General features: G+C 36.1%; 1 protein-coding gene across 4 annotated transcripts in view; it reads left to right on the top strand.

Annotated features, from left to right (window-relative positions):
* Nucleotides 1-3092: 3092 nt before the first annotated feature.
* The window catches only part of ADGRL4 (adhesion G protein-coupled receptor L4), a 112660-nt gene continuing 90497 nt past the window's right edge, over nt 3093-25255 (top strand). For 2 of the 4 annotated variants that reach the window (XR_003525241.2, XR_003525248.2), the window contains exons 1-2: nt 3093-3262; nt 4628-4777. Coding sequence is in view for 2 of the 4 variants with exons in the window: in XM_027625481.2 (XP_027481282.1) it covers nt 3133-3262; nt 4628-4777 (280 nt within the window). In the remaining 2 variants the exon portion in view is untranslated. The remainder of the gene's footprint in view (nt 3263-4627; nt 4778-25255) is intronic. The other 2 variants (XM_027625481.2, XM_027625388.2) reach the window with 2 other exon arrangements.

Here is a 25255-nt window from a genome sequence, read left to right as displayed (position 1 = left end):
TTTCCATGTTATAATGGGTGAGCTGTTCCCCAAAGAGGTTAAAGAATCTATTGATGATCAAAGTTAGAGCTAAACCCAGGTCTTCATAGTGAATACTTTTCGATGCAAACTTTAACCTGACCAAGAACTTTTCAAGGAAATCCTGTTAAATTTGACACCTTATGGACAAACCCAAGACAGAACTAATCATGAATTTGCAGAATGAGGGTTCATACTAATTAATGCATTAAAACCAATTGGGTAAGCAGCTTAAAATGACTTAACTTCCATGTGTTATACTTAGGCCAAAATCAAATTCTGAGTAATTGCTATATTTTTAAAAGTTAGACATGTCTCAGTGGTATCTGAGTGAAGATGACTGATAAAATTTTTACCTTAAAGTCTATATTTCCTTGAAAATACTTCTTTAAAATATGCTTTTCTCTCACAATTAAAATATTTGTTTGGATTGAAAATTATAAAGGTTTCTTTTTCAGTAATGTAAAGACAATGGGTCCAAAATTACTCAATTGTCTTCCTTAAGAAAATAGACTATTTCCAATAAATTTTTAAGCAATTTTGATTTTTACAAAGAACAATCTTAACATTTCATGCTCCCCCTTATGCTCTCCTATATTTTTTGATAGAAATATATGAATAAAATTTTGCTTTTTATAAAAATATACAAGCAAGAGTGAAATAAGTCAATCAGAGAAAGACATGTATCATATGACCTCACTGATATGAGGAATTCTTAATCTCAGGAAACAAACTGAGGGTTGCTGGAGTGGTGGGGGTGGGAGGGATGGGGTGGCTGGGTGATAGACATTGGGGAGGGTATGTGCTATGGTGAGCGCTGTGAATTGTGCAAGACTTGAATCACAGATCTGTACTTCTGAAACAAATAATGCAATGTATGTTAAGGGAAAAAAAAAAGAAGATAGCAGGAGGGGAAGAATGAAGGGGAGTAAGTCAGAGGGGGAGACGAACCATGAGAGATGATGGACTCTGAGAAACAAACTGAGGGTTCTAGAGGGGAGGGGGGTGGGGGGATGGGTTAGCCTGGTGATGGGTATTAAAGAGGGCACGTTCTGCATGGAGCACTGGGTGTTATGCACGAATAATGAATCATGGAACACTACATCAAAAACTAATGATGTAATGTATGGTGATTAATATAACAATAAAAAATTATTAAAAAAGAAAAAATATATACAAGCAAAAGGGAAGTTTGGAAAATATTTTTTAAATTGAATTTTAACTCACTTTTGTTAATTTTAAAACAATATATAGAGAAGAATGATAAATATATATGTATATATATATATATTTTTTAATTGATGTTCCTATTATCCTAAGCATAAAGAGAAAGCATGTGTGGCTGATACATGATGTAAACTATTTTAAGGTAATGATTTTAAAAGTAGATAATGTGTTTCAATTTATAATTTGTCTCAGAAAATAATGTATTTTTACTATTTTTTCAGGAATGCCTTTTGAATGTGGACTATGTTCAATGACTCCATATGATGAATATATGCCATGACTATGGGAAAACTAGCTTCATAAATGGAATCAAGTCATTGGAACACCTCAAGTTTTATATCATAAGACTGAGCTCATTACTTTTTTCTCTTCAAAGCCACCCCTCATCCTATGTTTCCTATTTTTGTGAATGGTTCCAACCTTCCTCTACTCAAACAACTTGAAAACCTTCACTCTGTCTCAAACATGTCTCTCAACCTTAGCAAGTCAATCAGACATCAATTTGTCTTTAATCCTTTTTTGGACTCTGTCCCCTTTTTTTTTTTTCATCCAAATACCCCTACCTTTGTTCAAACATTTGTAGTCTATTTCCTGAACTATTCTGGCTTCCCTGTCTTTGATGTCTCCTTAATATCCTTCATTCTGACTGCTGCCAGTTTTTTCACTGAATCACTGTCTAGTTAAAAAAAAAAAGTAATCTTTCAAAGAAAACCAATTAACAACAGAATAAAATCCCAAACTTACTTTTCATGGCATTTAGGGCATTTAAATCACCTTTACAGACTCCCTCCCTGAACAGCAATAGCTGGGTAACTGATGAGTCCTCATTTTTGCAACACCCTTCTGAGCAGGGAGCCCTAAAGAGCAATGACTGAGGAGCAAAATAGACTGAGTTTGAATCAATCCAGTACCTTTGTTCCTTCCCTCATGGATTGAGGTACCACTCTCAGGAGCTTAGAAAGGGTGTATAGGAAATGCAGTGGAGAGCCAGGGAACTATGTCTATCCCAAAGTCTGATATCATTGTGACTTGTATCATTGTGACCAGATTTAGTTACTGCCCCAGTGAGGGCTGTGGCTTGTTCATCTTTGTGAGCACACTCTCTATACAAGGTAGATTCTCAGTAGATGTTTGTCCAACTAAACAGAACGCACATGAAGCATGAAAAAGGTGTGCCCCATTGTTCAAAGGGAAGATAACTTGTCTTGATGGCATAAGCATCAGTCATTCCTTTTCTTTAAACCAACTTAACTGAGGCTGAATCAACTTTATTTATACACCATAAAATGCACCCATCTGATGAGTTCTGACAAATGCATGTATTTTTGAAACTTGGCTTTTTTGTTTGCTCGTTTTTCACTCAGTCATTTGAAGCACAATCTGACCCTGTAGACAAAATAGAGTGTACCCTTATTCTGCACTCTGAAACCCTAAGCCCCCCACAAGGTGAGGACTCCATACTGGCAAGGAATGTCCCATTTTCGGGAGCCAGGGCTCAGCCTACCTGTGGGCCCTTGGTTCTTTATGGAACCATGGAACCGTATTAGTAAATAAAAGAACGCTGTGTCCTGGAATTTAGGCTCCAGGAAGTACTCCTAAGACTCCTGCAATTGTGGATGCTCTCTCCGGTGGGACATTCCATGGGCCTCTGCCTTGTTGTGGCCACGCAGCCCAAGGTTGGAAGGCAGCACCCCCGGACGCTGCTGCCTGGGGGCAAAGTGATCCCTCAAAGGGTCAGCCAGAGTGCTGGGGTGGCCCAGAGGCAGGGGACTAGGTCAGGGGGTTGTGGAGGAACCGGCGGGCGGCGGACGTGACCGGCACACTGAGGGCTTGACCCTCACGCTGACACAAAAGAGGCCGGAAAGTGTCCGGAGGAAGCGGCGCGTCATGGGGGCCGGAGCCGGGACCCTGGCGCGGCCGCCCAGCTGCGTCCCGGGTACACGGCCCGCACCGCCAGCCGCACTCCCGCCACCGCCAGCTCCGCGGCCGCCGCCAATGAGACTCCTCCCGCTCCTAGGTGAGTGCGCGGCGGGCGCGGGCACGGTGGGGCAGCTCGCTTGCAGGGCATGGGATTGCTCCGAGGTGGTACTCGCCTCCCCAGGGCAGGAGGCCAGGTTTCTGAGAAGAACTGACGCAGGACTTCTCAGGATGTTTTTCTCCTTGGCCTTTCAACTCTGGAATTCGATATGCACGGCCCAGGGACTAAGTCACCTTTTTATTCCTGAACACAAAGCCTCCGAAGTCTCCAAAGGCTCAGACTGTGCCCCCCCTTTTTTTTCTGATCGCCCCTCAAGGAATTTGGGAAAGCCAAACCAATAACACCTGTGGGAGGTTTCCTGGCATTTTAAGGGGACTGCCAGCCCAGACTTTGGGTTCGTTTAAAATACCATTTTGAGGATGTTGTGCAGAAAGATAAATCACATCTTTGAAGCTGAATTAATTCTGGTTTAGACAGTTTGGACAGCCCTATGCGAGGCTGGGATTTAGAATCGAACGTTTAACAATCTCTGGTTACCAGATAAGGACAATGTATCTCAGATGAGTGTTTTTGCAAACAATTAACTTGCATGATTCCTGACCGTCCATCCTCAAGCAGGCTTGTCTTGAGAAGACCCCGGACAACACTCTAAAAAAGGATCGGCCCAGGCTTTTCCTCATCTTTTCCTAACAGCCCACAGAATACCATTTCCAACTTTGTTTTCAGTAACTCTGAAACAAAGTCTTGTTCTCTTTTATGCTTCATTTTGTTGGTTGTGTCTGTATGGTGTTGGTTTCCGAAAGATCAATCTTTGACCAATATACTGAGTTTATCTTAAATTCCCCTAATGGGAGAAGATGTAGCATAAATTTTATGATGCAAAAGGCAGAATTTAAAAAGAACAATGGAATACAGGAAAAAAAAAACAGTAATTACATTTGTCCTCCTGGATGTTATGATATGTTGCTCTTCATCTTAGAATTATACCGATTTGAATTTGAAAAGACCCAAACAATCAATTCATCTTGACTTCTTCACAGAATCTTTCCCAGAGGAGGCAAATTGCTTTACAATCACGCAGTTCCCTTTAAAAAGATCTCACCTCAGAGTGAAGAGGCCATCTAGGAATGGTGTTTTCTTTATAGAGCTGGGTTGTTTACTACATTATAGCTTTGTTGAGATTTACTTGATAAACACAGATTGAAGAAAGTGCTAATCTTTTTGCCTACTTGTTCTTGTGCTGTTATTTAGCTAAATACTCCCTTGGGAAATTCTCATAATCCATTTATCTAGATGGAAAGAAAGAAGGGTTTTTGTGTTTATTGTAGTCTAACTCAAAAATGTGAGGGGGGATCTTTTTTTTTCTTTTTTTTTTGAAAAAGTATATTTCTCTGTTTTCCTTAGTGGGTTTTTCCACTTTGCTGAATTCTTCCTACACTCAAAATTGCACCAAGACACCTTGCCTTCCAAATGCAAAATGTGAAATACGGAATGGAGTTGAAGCCTGTTACTGTAACATAGGATTTTCAGGAAATGGTGTCACAATTTGTGAAGGTAAACAATCTTTATTGTTTTCCTCTTTTGGATTTTTTTGAAAGAGTAAATTCTGATGTGATTGCTTCTCCCTTGTCCAGAAATTAAGTGTTTTACATTCAACTATTTGATTTCATGCTACTGATTAAAAAAAAAAACTTAATTAACTCCACAATAAGTTTGAACTTCCCACTTAAAATTTTATACTTAATTATTGATTTTTGAAGAGCATGTATATCTTATTTTTGTGTAACTATTAAAGACTGTCCTTGAACTTAAGCTAGAAAACTAAATTGCAGAGAGCAGAGTCAATACTTTTGGGAACAGAAGAACAGAGAGTTCATGAAGTCCAGGCTAACTGCTATGTGTTGCCTTCAGGTACCTTCTTTAGTATTTGACTTCCTAAATTTGAGGACAATATTAAGAGATTCGAGGGTTTTGCTTGTATATCCTGCATGACACCCTGGAGAGAGAGACAGAAAAAGAATTTTGAAAACATATTCTTTTCTGAAAAAGTAGATCTCATTTATAGAACTTGAGGCTACAATCCAGAGCAGTAACAGTGGAAAAGGTCCTGGCAGGGTTCAGTTCGGCCCAGTGATTTGATAAACAGAACCGTATCTGATAATCATACTTCAGTGATTTCTTATCTGTGGTTTCCACCACCACTCTTCCTCTTCCCTCAAGCTTCACTCTGTCCTGATTCTCTCTTTCATTTTTAGTAGACTCTAGTTTTAACTGGGTCAATGGAAAAACATTCTGTGTAGCAGAGAGAGAGAGGAGGAAAAAAAAAAAGAAAGAAAACAGTTCCAAGTCATATAAATTAGTTTTAAAATATAATTAAATGACAAGTTCAAATTAGAACTGTGTGGTTTTATACTCCTAAATGTATTTAAGGTAACATGGACTTTTTCTAATTAAGCCAGGATGTTGTACATTGTTAATATGGCATGTGTTTGCTTATAGCGTAAACAAGTTGTATCTCGTGATTCAATTTGATAGGCTCTTAAAAAAGATTAAATATGCAGTACATAGTAAGACCAAACCTCATCATAATTAGTTTAATGTTTAAAAAATGTAGAGCACAGCTAACAGTTGCTAATGGTGCATTAGATCAGGCGCTTCTCCTTGTACATACAGCCGGGATTTGCAATATACTACTCTACAAGCATTACAAAATTCTTTCTATAAATAATCTTAGATTTTTATTGTGTACTTAATTGAATGGCATTATGGCAAGTTGATAGTCGAGTGACCTTCAAAGCATTGCATCAAACATATTAGTGTGCTTTTCCGCTAATCATTACAAATTGTACCATAATACTTCTAAAATGGTGTTGCCTTTTTGTTATTTAGATACTTTTCAACTGTCATGATTACCGTCATTAACATCAATAATTTTTCACAATTTGGACCTTCAGCAGCTAACCAGATTATAATCATCTTTTTAATGATTTTTTTTTTTTAAACACATCTCCCATTATCCAGTGCACTTGTTTTTTTCCCCTGCTGCCTAAGTCAATAGTCAGCTGAAGGGCAGAAAATACTTTCTGTTGAAAAAAAGAAAATACTTCAAGATCTTTTGGCCTGTGATTTCTTCTCACACAGAACACAATTTGTAATGGCACTTTCTTTTTTTCTTTTCAAGTTCTTTTTAACTTAAACCCCTTATTTAAAGAATGTTATAAATTCACTTTTTTTAATATTCACTGTATGAGGCTTATAATGTCCTCTTAAAACTGTTCAAACAGTGGTTACCACCTTTTTCATCTTTTATTAATTCACTGATAGGCTTTTGACATTTTTCTCCATAAGTATATTTAATATACTTTTTAGAGTTAAAACATTGTGTTCTCAGCTGCTGACTAGTCTAGGTTATATATTGGGTTTGAAGAATCTTGGCTCTCTTCATCTCTAATGAGATTTCCCACTTTTCCTACCTTTCTCTAAAATTGGTATTAGGTCAGTAATAACTGGAGAGCAGTTTTGTTACAGAGGATGCCTACTTCTTGAGGAATAAAAGTTGATTTATTTTTTATCTCATTACTGTCATCTTCCTCATCTCCGTCAAATTTGGCTCCCTCAGAAACCCGCCAGATAAATGCTATGGTAATAACCAGACCTCACTAAATGTACTCTGTTCCAAGAGCTAGTTTTGAACAAGTCATTTAGAATTTGGATAACCTGGTCCCATAGAAACAAGTTTTAATAGTAGTGACTTTATTTCATTATTGTCATCATCATCATCATCACCCTCATATCAGGATAGCTAATATCTACCATGCACTGAGTCTAAGATACTAATTAGCACAGCTCCTTCATCTATTATTATTCTCACATTATCTATAAAGACATAGAGTCTTAGAAAGCCCAAGTAAATATCACAAGTGATGCAACAAATAGGTGATAGAGCCAAGATTTGAGCCAAAGGCTGTTTCCAGAGTCTGTACTCGAGTCACTATGTTTGACCATAAGACCTCTGCCTAGCAGATATTGCTATGCCCCTGGATTAAAGTATAAATAAGAAATTGGCCTTGCTTTCCAGGATATCTAGGGACAGCTACAGAACGATATTAACAACTTGATGCAGTGTTATAAAATGTATAAATACAGGTAAATTTGAGATGTGTAACCAACTGCAGGGCAACTTTCCAAGTGGAGGTGATATTTAGGCTGAGAATTGAAGAATATAAAGGATTGATTAAGATTGACAAAGTGACGGGCGCCTGGGTGGCTCAGTTGGTTAAGCAACTGCCCTCGGCTCAGGTCATGATCCTGGAGTCCCGGGATCGAGTCCCACATCGGACTCCCTGCTCAGCGGGGAGTCTGCTTCTTCCTCTGACCCTCCCCCCTCTCATGTTCTCTCTCTCTCTCTCTCATTCTCTCTCTCAAATAAATAAAAATAAAATCTTTAAAAAAAAAAAAAGATTGACAAAGTGACAAAGTCAGGCAAAATGAATCAGCAATAACAAAGGCCCAGAAGTTGAACATGTGTGGTGTGTTTGAAGGAGCCCCAAGTATTTCATGCTGGATATGTATCACAGGGTATATTAGCTGGGGGGTCATTGGGAGTTGAGTTAGGATGTCAAGATACGGACTGTATTCTCTTAATAAAGAAGAGCCATTGGCAAGTATTACGTAGCTGAGTTACATGACAAATTGTGTGTCTTAGAAAGATGACCCCATTAGGTAGAATAAGAATAAATGAACAAGGGTCAACCTAACCTATAAAAACATTGTACTTTGTATAATTCATTATAGTTTATGTCACGTCTATCCAAGATATCTTAATTTTCTTAATATTCTTTTGAAGTAAAAAGTATGGATGCTGTCTTTTATTTACAAACACCATTTTGACTGGTTATAACTAGCTCTGTTGAGCTCCCCCTTATAGCTTTTTGCATGTGAGAGGAGCAGGACTATGAAAGTTTAAGTGAGTTTCCGTTTCCCAAGGCTAAAGTGACAAAGCTAGGACTCAAACCCTCAGGATCTCAACCTTCTCCAGAATACCAAAAATGTCACTATATTATGAACCACCTGACTATAATTAGTGTACTACTGGTTTTTAAACCAAATTGGTAAAACAGTACCATCTTAACAGGAATGTATTTATTATTTTCAACAACTTTCCTGAGGTGTTAACAGGAATTTATTTACACACTTATCTTTATGCTGACAATGAGGGTATTTTAAGACAGAAGACAGAGAAGTGTTTGTGTAGAAATTTGGGGGTACGTTTAAAGACTTCTGAAATTGTTGATGAGATTTTCCTAAAATTTAGGTTATTTTAGTCTTTTAGACATATATTATTGCAGTTATACCTTATGCTTCTCAGCACAGTGTTGGTTACTCTCTGGGGCACAGTTATAAATCTAGAGAGTGAGACGTCTCAAGTCCCCTGGGTAATTAGGAAAGTTTTAAAAAGGGGAAGGGAGGTTGGAAGAATTGAAAGAATCTTTATGTACATATGAAACATAATATTGCTTGAGTTGAAATAAACTGAGCTGGGAGAGGTGAGAAGCAAGAACAAGGGGAAGGGTGCAGTACAGTGTGGGTGTGAGAGTGGGGGGAAGACATAGACTATCTCTCTCTACTCTCATACAAGCTCATTAAGTGGTGCTGTGTTTTGGGAAGTTTCATGGATTCAGAATGGGCAGGCGAAAAACAGTTGCCCCAGGCGAGGCTAGGAAAGGCCAGGAAAGCTGTAATTGACAGCTTGTATGCATGTATAAAAATCTTTCATAGTTTGGGACATGCCTAATATGAACATCATAAGCACTTTATAAGAAATAATGAAGTCTCAGTGCCTGCACTCAGGGAGACATACTCTGCACTTAAAAAACAGTTTTTCATCATTATCTAATAACCATATATATGCCTGTAAAATTCGACTGGAAGGATATCATAATAAACTAGAGAGCATTGTGACACTGGTAAATGCAGAGAGAACAATGTCACAATAGCTATCTAAGAGTTACAAAGAAGAAATAGTCTATGGGTTCAGAATATGGGAGAAATACTGATTAAAATAATCCACTAGCATGATTCTGCCCAGGTTACAGGATAAGCACTAAGGACATGCAATTTTTTCCCATAACAGTTTGTTTTTTAGTAATAAAGAGGATGCTCATCAAAATGGGCACACCAAAAGTCATCAGAACAAATGCAAAGCATACAAAATGTGTGTGTGTGTGTGTGTGTCATGTATCATCAGTTAACACAGTTAGATATACTATCTAAACTATGTCTTACAAAAACTGCAGTTTTAAATATTTAACAAAATGACAATGTGGTAATTTCCATAATAGAAATGGGATCAGCAAAACTTAAATGATACAAGTCATTCTTTCCTTCTCCTTTTAAAAATAGAATAATAGCTTAAGGGAAGTTTTTATAATGGTTTCTTCTTTTATTTTTCTCTTCCTATATGTTGAAGGAATTTGTCATCTTATGGAATGGATATTTTTGAGGAAATCCCACCTAATTATTATGGTAGAGTTTGTTCTCTTTACTGTGTAACCTCTCTTGTCAACAAACGAAAGAGGTCATACCTCTAGTACAAGGAAAAGGATTTCTGGAATTTGCAAAGGTATTTTATTTATTTGGAGGAAGTTCATGGAAATCATGCATCCTGGAATGTAAGCCTTGGGTTAACTTAGACTGTCATTTCTTAGATTGGTTACATTTTCCATTCAGTACAACAAATCCCAAGGAAATATGTACCCCACTTTAAACAAATCTGGTACATGATTCTAGAAGCACATCAGAGTTCATACTTTTTCAAGTTTGTGTCAGTATTCATTTACCTAAGAAGATATTTGGAGTATGCAAAAATGCATTTGTTTTACAAAAAAAATTTGCTTCCTCAAGAATTTTTACTAGCATATCATATATGAAGGAAGATGAAACTGTAATGTTATTTACCTTTCTTCCATCTAGCACCTGCAGTTCAAATATTCTTTATTTTTTTGTGTTTTTTTTAAGATTTTATTTATTTATTTGACAGAGAGAGACACAGAGAGAGAGGGAACACAAGCAGGGGGAGTGGGAGAGGGAGAAGAAGCAGGCTTCCCACTGAGCGGGGGGACCCGGGGCTCGGACTCGACCCCAGGATGCTGGGATCATGACCTGAGCCGAAGGCAGATGCTTAACGACTGAGTCACCCAGGCGCCCCTCAGATATTCTTTAAATATTACTTAAAAATCAGGAGCCACCTCCTTCTGAGGATTGCAATAAGAAGGAGAGAAGAGGGAGTGGGAGGGAAATGAAGGCAGGCACAAATAAAAGAAAATGCTCGTCCCACTTGCTACTTGTGTCATTTGAGTTTTGCTGATCAGCTGCATAGGTTTTTGTTGTTGTTGTTGTTGTTGTTGTTTTAAGATTTTATTTATTCACAGAGAGAAAGAGAAAGAAAACATGCTTGCAAGCAAGGGTTGGTGGGGTGGACAGAGGGAGAGAGAGAATCTCAAGCCGACTCCCTGCTCAGTGCAGAGCCAGATCCGCGGGGCTTGATCTCACAATCCTGAGGTCAGGACAGCAGCGAAACCAAGAGTCCAATGCTCAATCTACTGAGCCACCCAGGCACTTCAATCAGCTGCACAGTTTTATAACTGAAAACTTACCTGATCTGACTTGACTATGTCATTTTTGCAGACTGTTTCAGAAATCATTTTTTTAAATCCTCCTGTTTCATGTTTATCATACATGATAATTATAAGAATTAATGAGATAACAAAGTAAGAAATAATTTGAGATCTTAAAGGAAGGCTTAATATGAACGTATGATTTTAGGTTTCCCCAAGTAATCTGTAACGAATATCATGAAAAGTTTTCTTCATGTAAAAGTCTCATTTATTTTTAATCATTTTTAAATCAGTATTATCTAGGTGGATTCATTGCATATTTAGAATCAGAGTACTATCAGGATAGAGAATTAAAAATAAACACATCGCTTTTGAGTTCTAATTTCAACAATCAAAAAGAATTGTTCAAAATTCTGTGTTAATTCTAAATAAGACTTACCATCAGATTTCACATTATTAGAGTGCTGGTTTTTTTCTAAGTGAAGACCACCATTTTTGGTTTTGACTTCAGGCTAAAACATCAGTTCATAAAGTGTGTATATATATATATATATATGTATGTTTTTGTATATATATGTATATATATACACATATATAAGCCATATAATGTGTGCTGATGATAAGGCATCAATAAAAAATGGATATTGTTTTTCTAGAATTAGTTTTTGTCTTGTATGCAAAGTGAACATGGCAGCTGTACCATCTTATACTTTCTGTTCAGCCATATCTTTAGGAGCTGCTAGGAAATTAAAATTAAATGGAAATTGTGCTCTAATGTGGAATTTTCATACATTTTAATCCTCTGTTGCTTTTCAAGAAAAATACTGGTAGAAATAAAAGCAAAAGGATAATAAAGCACCTCCAGTACCACAAAGTCAGTCACTGAGTCCCAATTTTTCTGCTGTGTTTATTCTACCTCTGATCTTTTGTCAATATTTTAAGATTGCAAACTTTTTGTTGCAAAATTGAGGATATTTCCTTTGTTCTGGGATAGCCCCATTTTCATAGGACTTCATACTTGCTTATTTCAGAAGCAAATTATCCAGTCTCCTGCTTACCACTTTTCCATTATTTCTCTTCTTCCTTATTTAGTCTTCTTTCATGCTTAAAAAAGTAACTTTCATGTTTACAGTTTATTCACAAAAAGAGTAATAATATTGATGTTGATTTTAGTGCCTTCTGTGAGCTACACACTCTAAGCACTTTACATGAATTTATAAATTTAATCCTCATAACAACTCTCTGAAATAAGGGTTAGCTAGTATTATCCTCAATTTATAGATTAACTAATTTTCCAGCGAAAACACATTCAAACTATTGCTTTATATAATTCTCAAACTACTCTGTGAAGTAAGTCTGCAAATAAGGAAACTGAATCTCACTGAGACAAAAATGAATTATTTCGGTTGTAGCCCCCCACCTTGAACCTGCTTTTTTCCCACTACCTTATCGAAGCAATTGATTAAAAAGAAAAAAGTATGAGGTATATATGCTTAAAATACCTTAGGAGTAAGTGCAGGGAAGGTAAAACAATTTATAAGTTTCAGTATCTTGATGAAACTCATAGACAGATACAATTGTTGAACTCCTGTTCATCCACCTCCTTAAAGCCCAGCGTACTTAACGATAAAACCAGTGACACGGGGGCAAGGGAGTTGGGCATGAGAACTCCATAAATTCAGAGTGAACTTCTCAAAGCCGAAGCCAGTGCTACAAAAGCAGGTAGTCCAGTGTACACAGAGAAGGCTTTCCATGAAAATGGCAGCTTTTACGTGTGGTGATATCCTATTTCCTTCCCAGAAAGAGAGTGGCAGTCTAGGTGACTGGTTTAGACATTATTTCCCAAAGGTTGCGCTGACTGGGCTCTTTATTCTCCATTGGTGTTTAATCCCAAATAAAGCCAAGAAAAATATTCTCAAAGGAAACTGGCATCTGCCTGGAAGGAATGCGTGAGAGTAAAAATTGATGTTAGTTTTCTGCCTACTCCCCATTTATGCTACCTGGAGGAACGCCTGGACATTGTTCTCTCCCCTCCCCCCCATACAGGGAATTCCGAAGTCTCTTGCACTAAAGAGATTGTAATGGCTGGCCGGCAGAACCTCGGCCAAGCTCCCTGTGATAATCAACATTGTTCTTTAATTAAAAACATGAGGGTCATGCAAGGATAAGCAGTCATTGGAGAAAAGCCAATAATACAAACAGAAAGATGAATAAATAGAACAATTGGCCTGGAAAATGATACTTCTAGGAAGAAAAAAAAAGAGGTTGAAGGGAAAAGTCTAGCTTGTATCTTCAAAGTGATTCTGGAAAAGTTTGCATTCAAACAAACAAGACAACTAAAATAAGCTTCTGTGTACAAAAGAACTATCATACCACAAAATACTTTCTTCTTCGATATATCTCAAAACCTCTTTGCTGCTCAATTCCTCGTACCTTTTTTCTCCTCTTGTTCCTCTCATTTTGTAGCAAGAGGCATCAAGACAATAAGCTGGTAAGGCTGTCAGTAATGCAAACCAATGCTTACAAATCACCAGAAGATTGAGACTAAAGTCTCCATGCCTGGGTTTCCTCTCCCACCAGGATGATCACACGTGGAATAGGGAAGTTAAAAATATGAAATTTATTAACACATCAGGACTCCTTCATCAAGATATTCTGAGCTGATCAGCTCAGCATTGTCACCCTTTTTGTGATGCAGTTTCACCCTTTTGTCATCTTTTCCTTCATCTGTGCCAAGACCTCTCCCAAATTCTTTCCATGCTTTATCTCAAAAGTGAAACAAGGGAGCTAATGTGTTTTCCAATCCTAATTGCGTGATTTATCTATGGTTTTCACATTATAATGTCATTAATATGGAGCCCATAACAGTGTCCCCACGTTGTCTGTTTTTCCAAGTGATTTCCTGAATTTACTGGCTAATACTTTTGATGGTTCCTGCCAGGCACACCTAATGTGTTTTTCTCCGCCGATAAAATATAGTTATCATTTGATCAATATTATTCCCAAATTGAGTTGATAATATACAGTAGAAGGGCTGAAAAATAATATCCAATGACTTGCAGAACTAAAAAGCTCAGATGAAAAATATGAGAACAAAACTAAGAAACAGGACTAGACACGGAGAACCTGATATCCATTTAATAGAAGTCTTACTGAAGAAAGGATCAGACAAGATTTAGCAGAGGAAATAATAAAAGATCTGACAATTTCCCAGAGCTTAAGAAAGACATGAATCTTCAATTAAAAGAGCTCTCTAATTCCCTCTTCTACTAAAGATGTTTGTACCTTCACTTCTCAGCTTATGCTCGAAGAATACCTATTGATTGATTCCCTGCTATAAAAGGGGAATATAGTTTACTTCATAACCTGTCACTTTTATTTATACATTCAAGTGTTTATTCCCTTTATGCCCTTAAATAATAATGGGATATACTGACTGCCTTACTATCAGGCTGCTCTGTTCCTGGAGCCTAGGGTGAAAACCTATTCAAATCGTAGGGACAGAGTGAGAGAAAGGACATTGGGTGGCTGTTGTTATCAGGAGAGTGAATGATGCCTACAAACATAGATGCCCACCGCAGGAAACATTTTTGTCAATCCTTTGAGCCTCGTTTCTGCATTCATCTACTTTCATTTAACCTCTGCTTCATTTAATTCCTTTTCCGAGACTAAGGAAGGGAGGGGGAGTGTATTTTAGAAATTCTGTGATATTAATTATCATCTTAAAAATAATTTCCAAACAAAGTCTTATTTTTCAAGTTCCCATTATTAGATGCATCCCTTATATCCTTATATTCCAGTAGCAAAGACCCAGCCCTCTAAATTGGAGCCTTCCTAGTATGCCATGCCCTAGTAACTAGATTCTCTGATATAAATTCTAATATTGCTGTGCCAGGGTCTCCAAACTTGTTATAAATATTCTAGTCCTGTTCAACTGGGATTCTCATGATAAGTCACAACGTACATCTGAGCCTGTTTCTCTGCGAAATGAGCAGATTTCACTAGGAGCACTATTGATGTCTCTTCTGGTTTTAAAAAAGGAAGACATGTGAGCCATGTACTTAAATTGTAGTTAATTTTCAGTTCAGTCAATTTGGGGGTAAATAGCCTGGATTCGGGGCTTTATTTGAAACCTGAAAGTGAAACAGGTATAGATTTTGGTCTCTTGCCTCTAAACTCAACACATTTTTCATTGTACCACTCTGCTTCTTTTTTAACTCTGATCTCTGGGACTGGCATGACCAATGCCAACAATGCTTTCATCTACTCCTTCTGCTCACTTCCCTCCTACTCATGACCAGGACACATCCTGATACTCTTTCCTGCTGAGCCAGGATGGGACCTCAAAGTTCTTCTCTGAGAAGGCAGATGCTACAAATGAACAGGTCGGCGCACAGATGAAACTTTTTTTCCATGTTTTCTCTGGTGGCTTCCACCCTTGGAAGGAATTCTGGACCAATCTTCCATGAGCCCCCCTTTATTGCAGTGCTGAAAAATAAGCTATTAAATATAATGTAATCAGCAAGATCAGTACTGTATCAGAGTCATTTGAACTATTAAAAATGAACAAGAAGGCTATAAAATCTTGATTTGTATATTTGCTTTCCTATTGGAGAGGTTTAGTTACTGTTATATGCTCTTGAGAGAAATCCCTTTGAATAAGATGGTGTACACGTCCATTTTGTGGGGAAGAGGGTTGTGATTCACGTGCTTTTATGATCACCATTTAACTAACATCTGGAACAAAAGGCTACAAGTGGAACTTATCCTTGTGTTGCAGTTCCAAAAGAACATTGATGATTGTGTGTTTATGAATATGTGATGAGCCAGGAATGGTGAGAATGAAAGTGACCAGAGGGCCACTCCTCTCAGCTGGAAACCTGGAGCCAAATGTCTCCCTTCTGAGGGTTACCTGTATTTACAGGCATCAATATGGCTTTGTGTCAGCTCAGTTAATGGGACAGGATAATCAATGATGGGTGCACTCAGGGGAGAAATTGGGCACTTTCCATGTTGGAAATATGAGCTGAGACTCATTGTGTAAGAGACACAGTACATGTTGCTCTCTTTGCAAGGTTTCCTCATTTCTATTAAGAATAATTGCTTATTTTTTCATGTTCTGTTTATAATTTCATTTTATTTTTGCATTAATACATAACGTTGGAGTAAGTTTGGATGGGGTCTACCTGCTTTTCAGTAGTCCCTGGGGGAATCCCAACAATATTGGCTGTTTGGGGATAGTGACTAATTCTTATTCTTTATTGTATCCTTGGAAACCACCCACATTCCTTGGATCCAATCTATAAAATATTATGGATTGTTTTTCAGTGGCTATTCTGACAGGTTGGTGCACTATTTTTGTTGTTCCTTGCCTGTGCTGAATGTATTAAGATATCACAGATGATATTTCTACCTGCACGAATCAGCACTCAGATTTGGCTGAATTTTATACACTGTAAAAGGCCAGTATAGCAAGATTACCCTGGGTATGATCCCCTCACCAATTTTGCTATAAGTATTTTGCTATAAATAATGAGACTCCATTATAGCCAGATGGAAAATTTGCATGGATGATCAGTGAGCATCATAAACTTCATATACTTTTTCCCATACTATCTTTGTTTTCCTACTTCATGTTGAGTGATCATCTATCACTCAAAGACTGAATACTCATTAACGTCTTTATTGCTCTTTTAAGCATTTTCATGAATTACGAAGAAGCATGTGTTAAGGCAAAGTCAGTGGCAATATTGGCACTAATCCGTTGTGATGGTCCCCTAGTTTTAGGCCCCCTGGTCTTCATCTATAGAGTCCCAGGAGTTATGTTGACTATGGTATTTCCTTTTGCATCTTATGTATCCAAAATGCCTTTTTCACAAAAATCTTAGAAAGTGTGAAATTATTGGCACTTTAAAAATGCTATTTTTACTTTTAATCATATTAGTACTTTGATAATTCTTTAATTGCAAAGAGGCATTTTAGTCTATGTGTTATTAAAAACACCTGTCTCAAATTTATTGCTCCTTCTAATGAAGTGACCTTTTTAAATACAACTTTACACGATATTGTATTTATTTTTAGCTAAATATTTAAGACGAGGTTTTACCTTTCTTGCATTAATGTGTACAAAGTGAAGGACTATTGTTTCATTTTGTTTTTTATCAAGCTCTAAATTTGATTAAAGTAGAATAAATGATCACATGAAATGGGAAGAAATAAAATACTCTTATTTTCTATAACTTTAAATCATTTCATTAGAATTTTGATACTTCTAAAATATAAAGGTTATGAAGAAAATATTGTCTCCATCTACAAAAATGTTTTAATAAAAAAAATTTACTTTAACCCTTCCCAAGAGTTACTCACTTCCTTGCTCTAGGAAAGATTCTTTTTTTTTTTTTCTGGGAAAGATTCTTTTCATTCCATTTAGCAGTGCTGAAATCAACTAAAAAGATTACATGTTTAGGAGGCTGTGGGGAAAATGATTTGAACAACTCTAAATGTATTATCTCAGATAATTTTCTATTTCCTGCCTGCTTGAGATACAATTTCATATCCTGTGTTTTTCAACCATCAAACATTATCTTGGTCCCAAGGATCTGAATTTACAATAGATTTGTATAATTTGTTAGTCAGCTGTAGGAGAGAACACCACTGTGGAATGTATACAGCATTTATATAAATGTCTCAGACATTTGCAATGTTAAAAAACATAGAACACAACATATTTATCTGGCATGAAAATTGTAACTTCCTGAATATTAAGATATTAAGGCAAGGCTATTGAAGTATTTCAGTTCCTTTAACTAGTTTGGTCCATTGCCATTGAATATAGATAAAAGGTACTAACACTTAAATTACTATAGTTTCATGTGTAGTTGTGAGGATGGTGAGAATGAGGACATTAGGAGAAAAAAAAAAGATTCAGATTAAGAAATTGGAATATAGAGAAAGAATTTCAACACCCAAATGTAACAGATGATGGTATTTTATATTCAAGTCAAAGAGTTTTCATTAAAAATGTGATTATCTTGAGTGTCATTGGTCAGACAAGCTCAATTCCTAGCTCAGGTCCCTTTATGTGGCTTAACTGCGGAGTGCTGCTGTTTTCTATATTAACATGATTTTCCCCACAATTTTATGTTTAGATCATTTATTTCTATTACCAAGAAGTCTGGTTAGTATACGGTTTTGGAGATTCTCTTTATAAGTGTTTAAAAGTTCCCAAATAAATTGCTGGAAGATAGAATGTCAGAACTGTTCAAACCTAGTACTTGCTTTAAGAAGGAAATTAACACTTTGGTCCTTTATTTGCCCTGGAAAGAGATAATGACGTTCTCTAGGAAGATTAGAATCTAAGCAAACATTGTAGGCTATATATAGCATACAAAGCCTTGTGCCATTTGTGAAAATGCTATCAGGGAGAAAACCCAATGACTGAGTTTCTGTACTGTATTTTTTAGGTACACAGATTTAATTTAGAGATTATGGTTTGAAAATAAAATTTACTGTATGAGTGTTTTGGGGTGATAAGAAATTCATTTTGTGACCTTGCTACACATTAATTGAAATTTTTGGCCATGTGTCTTGACTAGATTTAAGAAACCACACATACGTGGAACCAAATTATTCCTTCACATTGAACTGGCAAATTAATCACTTTGTTACCCATATAAGGAAGAAACTACTTTTTTTCTAGTGTGGTGTCTGAATAATCTCCCCGTATTGCATAACAAGTGGGTTTTATGTAACTGACATTATATTTAGTTGGTTTACTATATTGAAGGTGGAGCGCTTTAAGTTATTTAAGAGTGATATTTATAAATTAAATACAGTAATTTATATTTCCTAATATTTTAAAGGCTATATTTATAAAATCAAAAATAAGAAAGCGTGTGCACAGGAACCCATTAAAATATAAATATAGGTTGTTATTGATATTATTCACAAATTTTAGAATGTAGTTTTTAAGAAGTTAAAATAGGATGGAGGTAATTACCGTGTCAGTGTCTTTTATGTGTCTTAAATAACAGCTTACTTAACAAGTATTGACTCAGAGTGTGCTCACACAGGAAAAAATGGATTGCAGACAAGAGTTAAAACAGATTGTGCAATATGGTAAACCTTCCCAAAAGAATACCCAAATACATTATCTCCATGAGATTCTTTAAACTGAACTAAGCAGATCACTTATCTACACAGAGTTATCCAGCCAAGGGGACGTCTCTACTTTATTTCTCTATGGTGGATATAAAATAAGAACCAAAATTTGGGTCATGTTTATTCAGTACCTCCATGCTGTTGGCCCTCTGCTAAACAAGAATACATCCTAAGTCTTAAATAATTTACTATTCAAAATATAATTAAGTTGTGTTTAACATTTAGAACTTGAGGGAAGAAATGTGCTGATCTTTGTGCATTTTTGAGAATCAAAGTTAACATATACAGACGATGAAATCAGTTTTGATGAGATTAAACAGAGGCGGAGGTGGTTCTAATGCTTTTTTGATAGCTTTGTATTTATGGCAATTTTTTGATATTTTGAAATAAAAGAATTGTATATCCTTTGTGTCAGAAAGGTTCTCATGCCTCATTTCCTGGTGCCATATGGAGGATAAGTTCTGAAGATAGTACCTGGACCTGTATAAACACAGAAACCTATTGAGAATACTAAAAGAAAAACTACAACAAATCTCTGCTGTATATGCAATGCAGGAAGGCAAGCAGATGCTTGATTATAGTGTTATGTTTGTTCAACTAATGTTATGTTCATTGCTGCAGTTTCATAATGGAATACCATGTGGAGAAGAATGGTTTTTTAAATGTGCTTTGGACTTTGAATTTCAGTTTATTAGTAGACAAATATGTCAGAAAATTTTCAGTAGGGGCATTAATTGTTGTTTTAGAGTCAATGATCTCTTTATACTTATCCTTTGAAAAAAATCAGATGGTTGCTTTAAAAATAAATAAGTATAGTATAAGTATTTAAGCAAGGCTTTAGATTATAACCCGTAGTACAATTTCATTATTATGATAAAAACACTTAAGTCTTGCTAATTATTGGTGATACAGTTTTAACAAACGATTACAGTGATTCATAAATTGTGATCCAAGGACTTATTACTACTAATGCCTTAATATTTGTAGATCGATTCCTCTATTAATGGAAAAGAAATTATCCTTATAACAACACTTGAAATTGAATGGAAGTATGATACATTCAGAGAGTAGAATTTAAAATAAAATTTTGACATATGGTAAGGATTCAAAACTAGGATATAAAGTACAGATAATAAATATAGAAAGGGAATGGCTATAATTTATTTTGAAGTTGGTTTCAGAAGATGAAACATTATAATGGAGACCTACTTTCAAAAACATGGGCCTCAATTTTTTAGGTTCAGACACCACTGACGATTTCAACCAAGACTACTCAAAAGTAGAATTATGGCTTATTATGGGCAGCAGGGCTGTGAAAGAAGGGGAGCCCTCTGAAGAAGCCCTCCGGTGGCCTAAATCCTGGTTCTGTCATTTACACGCTATCAAATTTGGACCAGTTTCTACATCTTCACCATATAAGTAGTTTTATCAACGTCAAAATACTTTTTGAGGATTATAGAAGGTGATACAAATACAGCCCTTAGTTATGGCGCTGGCCGTATAGAAAGGCCTCCAAAAGTGATACCTGTGATTAATACAAAGCTGTCAGTCACTTTCTGCCAAATTGTTTTTGGTAGGTCCATTCTCTTTCTACTTTCCCAAACTATTCAGGAAACCAGATTAAGATCACCTAGGCGGCTAGGTTCTGTGCTGACGTTACACATAAAATAACAAAACGCTCTTCTGCTTTTCTCAGACTCCGTGAACAGCGACACAGGTGTGCACTTCAGCACATATCTTCAATAAGGGCATATTAATCCCTACTTGTTAACAGTTTATTAATCCTTAATTTATATCTTAGGCTTGCTTTGTCTTTGTCTGAAGAAAAACGTAAAAAAAACCCACACACACACCCCAATAAAGGAAATTATTTTTAAATGTTTAGCTTTGGAGGCATGGTACCTAATAACTGATATAAAGTATAGAAAGAAACATTTAAAAAGTATGAATTCTCAGTAAAGTTTACTTTGTTTACCATGACTATTTATCGTTATTGATTAATAAATATATTAATATCCATCACATTTTTTACTGCTTGAAAACAGTAGGGTTTACATAAAAATGTGAACAAATCTATTATCAAATTCTATATCTCACAATTTCTAGCTAAAATTAGCTATTTCAAAGTATATGAAGATAGACACAGAAAAATAGCTGATAGATATTTCTATATATGCAGTTGCTTTGAAATATTATGCAATTTTTAAAAAGACTTGCAGGATACTTTGTTATAACCTTATTAGAATAGAGAGGTATATATCTATTATGTATATGTGTGTACATATATAATAACATATATAATAAGATCACCAAATATGTAATAAGATCATTAAATATAATAAGATCTATTTTTCATTGAATAAGATCATTCTGAGAAAAATACAAGGGAAAGTAATATTGCAGAGTAGAAGGATTGAATATTTGGCACAACTTTGTTTCAAAGGTAGGAATTTGGTGTCTTACCTTTCAACATAATCTCCAAGTAGATTCTTAAGTTATGAGGGAAATCACAGATCCATAGAGAAACCTCACAGGACAGTACTTAGCAGGATTTTCAGTACCTGGGAGAAGTGATGTGTGTTCACTGACAGGAACTGGTTGAGAGGAATGATTGGAATTACTCTATCATGATTCTTCTCTTCCATGGTTGTCCAAGCATTCATCAATGTAATATATCTCATCCTGAATAAGGATAGATTTGAATGGAAATATGTCAAGACATCTTTATTCAGTTCTATATTTCTGAATTACAGCTTAACTTATGTCAACCCAAGATGACCAAATATTTATTCATTGCATTTGAACCCTCTGTAAGGAGAAATACAAATTCAATCAGAGAAAGACGTGTATCATATGACCTCACTGATAATGAGGAATTCTTAATCTCAGGAAACAAACTGAGGGTTGCTGGAGTGGTGGGGGGTGGGAGGGAATGGGGTGGCCGGGTGATAGACATTGGGGAGGGTATGTGCTATGGTGAACGTTGTGAATTGTGTAAGACTGTTGAATCACAGACCTGTACCTCTGAAACAAATAATACATTATATGTTAAAAAAAAAAAGAAGAAGAAGAAGATAGCAGGAAGGAAAAATGAAGGGGGGGAAATCGGAGGGGGAGACGAACCATGAGAGACTATGGACTCTGAGAAACAGAGGGTTCTAGAGGGGAGGGAGGTGGGGGGATGGGTTAGCCTGGTGATGGGTATTAAAGAGGGTACATACAGAATGGAACACTGGGTGTTATACACAAACAATGAATCATGGAACACTACATCAAAAACTAATGATGTAATGTATGGTGATTAACAGAACATAATAAAAAAAACAAATTCAATTGATTAAGAATGAAAAGAATCCTTTTGAAACTTAATCTCAACTAAATTTTTTTTAAATGTTTTACATTTTTAAATGTAAAACCAAACAGACTTCTTAGCACTTGATCAGTGGTGAAAATTCCCAATAGGCTCTCCTAAGTCTAAATTTACTCCTCTCACTTTTTTTAAACCTGTCATTGCAAAATTATTATCAAGGAGCTGATGGTCAATATTACTTTTAAAAAAATGTCCTGAAATTGAGTGTTTAAATCCTTGATATAATAACATTTGTTTGTTTTCCATTTTATAATTTGGCAAGAAAGTACTAAGTTATATCTTAAATTTCTTCACTTTTAAATTTGTTACTTTTAATTCTAATCATTTTGCAACTTTCATTCTAATTTGTCAACATTCCTGAATTACAGAGATCAAAAAAAAATACAGTTGCCATTTATAAAGCTATTTTAAATGATATGATAAATAGTACCTAACAATAAATCTAAATCTAAAATTCCATTTGATAAGTATACTTTTAATAGAGCAGTAAGACTGAATCAAATTGGATGTTCTTTTGTATAATTTACTATTCATTAATTCATGCATTCATTCACTCAAAATATACAGTTGAGCACCTCTGATTTATTAGACACCTTCTAGGGTTAACTGTAAACTGGTGAGCAAGCATATGTGACGCTCATGAATTCTAGAAGGATAAAGAAACATTAAAAACAAGATTATATGAATGATTACTTAATCATTTGACCTGAGTGATCATGGAAACTCCATAAGGAGACAATGTCTAACTAAGCTGAGGGTTGAGCTGGGAATTAGCTTGATGCAGTATGTGCTTGAGGATGGGAATGAGAGTAGGAATGATCATTGCATGCACTTATGAAAGCTGTAATAAATGATAAAAAGATGCAAATGCCAAGAGTAAAAATAAGTTACAAGTTAGTAAAGTGCTGGAATTATAGAAAATGTATCTAAAAAGTCGGTCAGTGTCCATATGGAGTAGGGTCCTGATGTTATCCATAGAAAAAGTTGGATTCTATTTTTAGATACTTGCATTTCTGAAGATCACATTAATTTTGACAAAGGAAATGGATTGGAAGCCAGCAAAGTGTGGAATGCAGGCTCATGAGGTAGGGCTATTGTATTGGTTGGGAGACAGAACATTGGCTTAGTCAAGATTAATGACAAAAAAATTGGAAGAATGCAGGAGTCATATGTACAATGTAGAGATATACAGGTCTTAATGATGAATTGGATGCTCTCAGTGAAAGAGAGGTGTGAAGGAAATCTCTTAGATTTGTAGTATGAACAGTTGGGTAGATGTAGATGAATTTGATGATAAAAGGAAATATGTATGGAGAAAAGTGATTAGTTCTGCTTTGGACACGGTATGACTGACATGCTATTCATATACCTAAGTGCAGACAATAGTACATATTGGTCTGAAACTTAGAAAAGTCTTAAATAGAAAATTTTTGGAGTCCTTAGCAGAATGTTGGTTTTAATGGAAGCCATGGAAACAAATATGATTACCTATAGAGACATAAGACAGATCATAGAATGAAAATAAAGAGGAAATAAGCATTAGTCCTAAGAGATTCAAATCTTTAATCAGACAGGAAATAAAAATTGGCATAGAGTATTTAGAAATATGGCCTTAAAGGTAGAGAGAGCTTGTGTGTTACCCTTAATGCTAAGGGAATGGGTATTTCAGGAGAGAGGGAGTTCACAATTTCAAATGCTACTGAGAGGCCCAGTGAAAGTTGAAAAACACCCAGTAACTCTTTTAATATAGACATCAGTGATGACATTAGCAAGAACCACTTTGGTGAAATTTTGGTGAGTGAATCCAATCTAGAATGGGCTGAGCAGTGCCTGAGAAGTAAAGACATTATTTTAGGTAGTTTGGCTATGAAGGTAAACGGAGAAGCCAATATGGAAATTGACCAAATGTAAAGGTTATTGGAAAGAATTGAGAAAAACTAGAAGATGAAAGAAAAGACTACAAGAAAGAGTAGCTTCAATTAAGACAAAAATGGATGGAATCTCAAGCTCAGGAAAGGGACCCCCCCCCCCCAGTCTTAGTGCAGGGAATTGAGCAGGAGAAGATTCTACCTTACTTATAGGCACAGGCAAAGGTTTGGCATGTAGAGCATCCTAACATGTTATTTTGAATTCTTCAGTGGTAGGGAGAAAAGAGTGAAAAAATTGGTGGTTTGTCTAGGAAAATGACAGGAGTCTTGCAATATTGAAAAGGGTAGCAACAGAGAAATTATCTGTATAAAATAACCAAGCAGTATTTGCCAGTGCCTAGGGCAGCATGCCAGATGATATTTCCAGGGATGCCATGTTTCCTATGTTCTCCCGTAGATAATTATCATCATTTCTGTCTTAATCAGTCTAAGCTGCTATAACAAATATCATAGAGTGGATGGATTATAAACAACAAACATTTCTGTCACACAGTTCTAAAGGATGGGAGGTCCGAGGTCAAGGTGCCCACAAACTAGGTGTCTAACGGGAACACTTCTCTTTGTACCCTCACAGGGCAGAGAGGGAATACTCTAGCCCCTTCATCCTCTTAAAAGGGCACTAATCCCATTAATTAGGGTTCCACCCTCACAACCTAATTACCTCTCAAAAACCCTACCTTCCCACTGGGGACTAGAGCTTTAACATATGCATTTTGTGGGGACATAAATATTCAATCCATAGTAGTATCCCTAATCAACACTGCTTGAACATTGCCTTAGAATTGTCTCAGAACAGTGTATTATGCAGTAAGTACCAAATAACTGGAACTGGCAGGGAATGAATCCCATTTAGATCGATGAGAGTGAATTTTATTTTTTTTCGGATCCTGCAATTATGCTGTAAATTAGAATTTTGCAGACTGAACATCCAATATATGTACATTCTTGAATTATATTT

This window comes from Zalophus californianus, chromosome 4 (assembly GCF_009762305.2).
Source record: "Zalophus californianus isolate mZalCal1 chromosome 4, mZalCal1.pri.v2, whole genome shotgun sequence".
Classification (NCBI taxonomy): domain Eukaryota; kingdom Metazoa; phylum Chordata; class Mammalia; order Carnivora; family Otariidae; genus Zalophus; species Zalophus californianus.
This window is presented reverse-complemented; position numbering and strand designations above follow the sequence as displayed.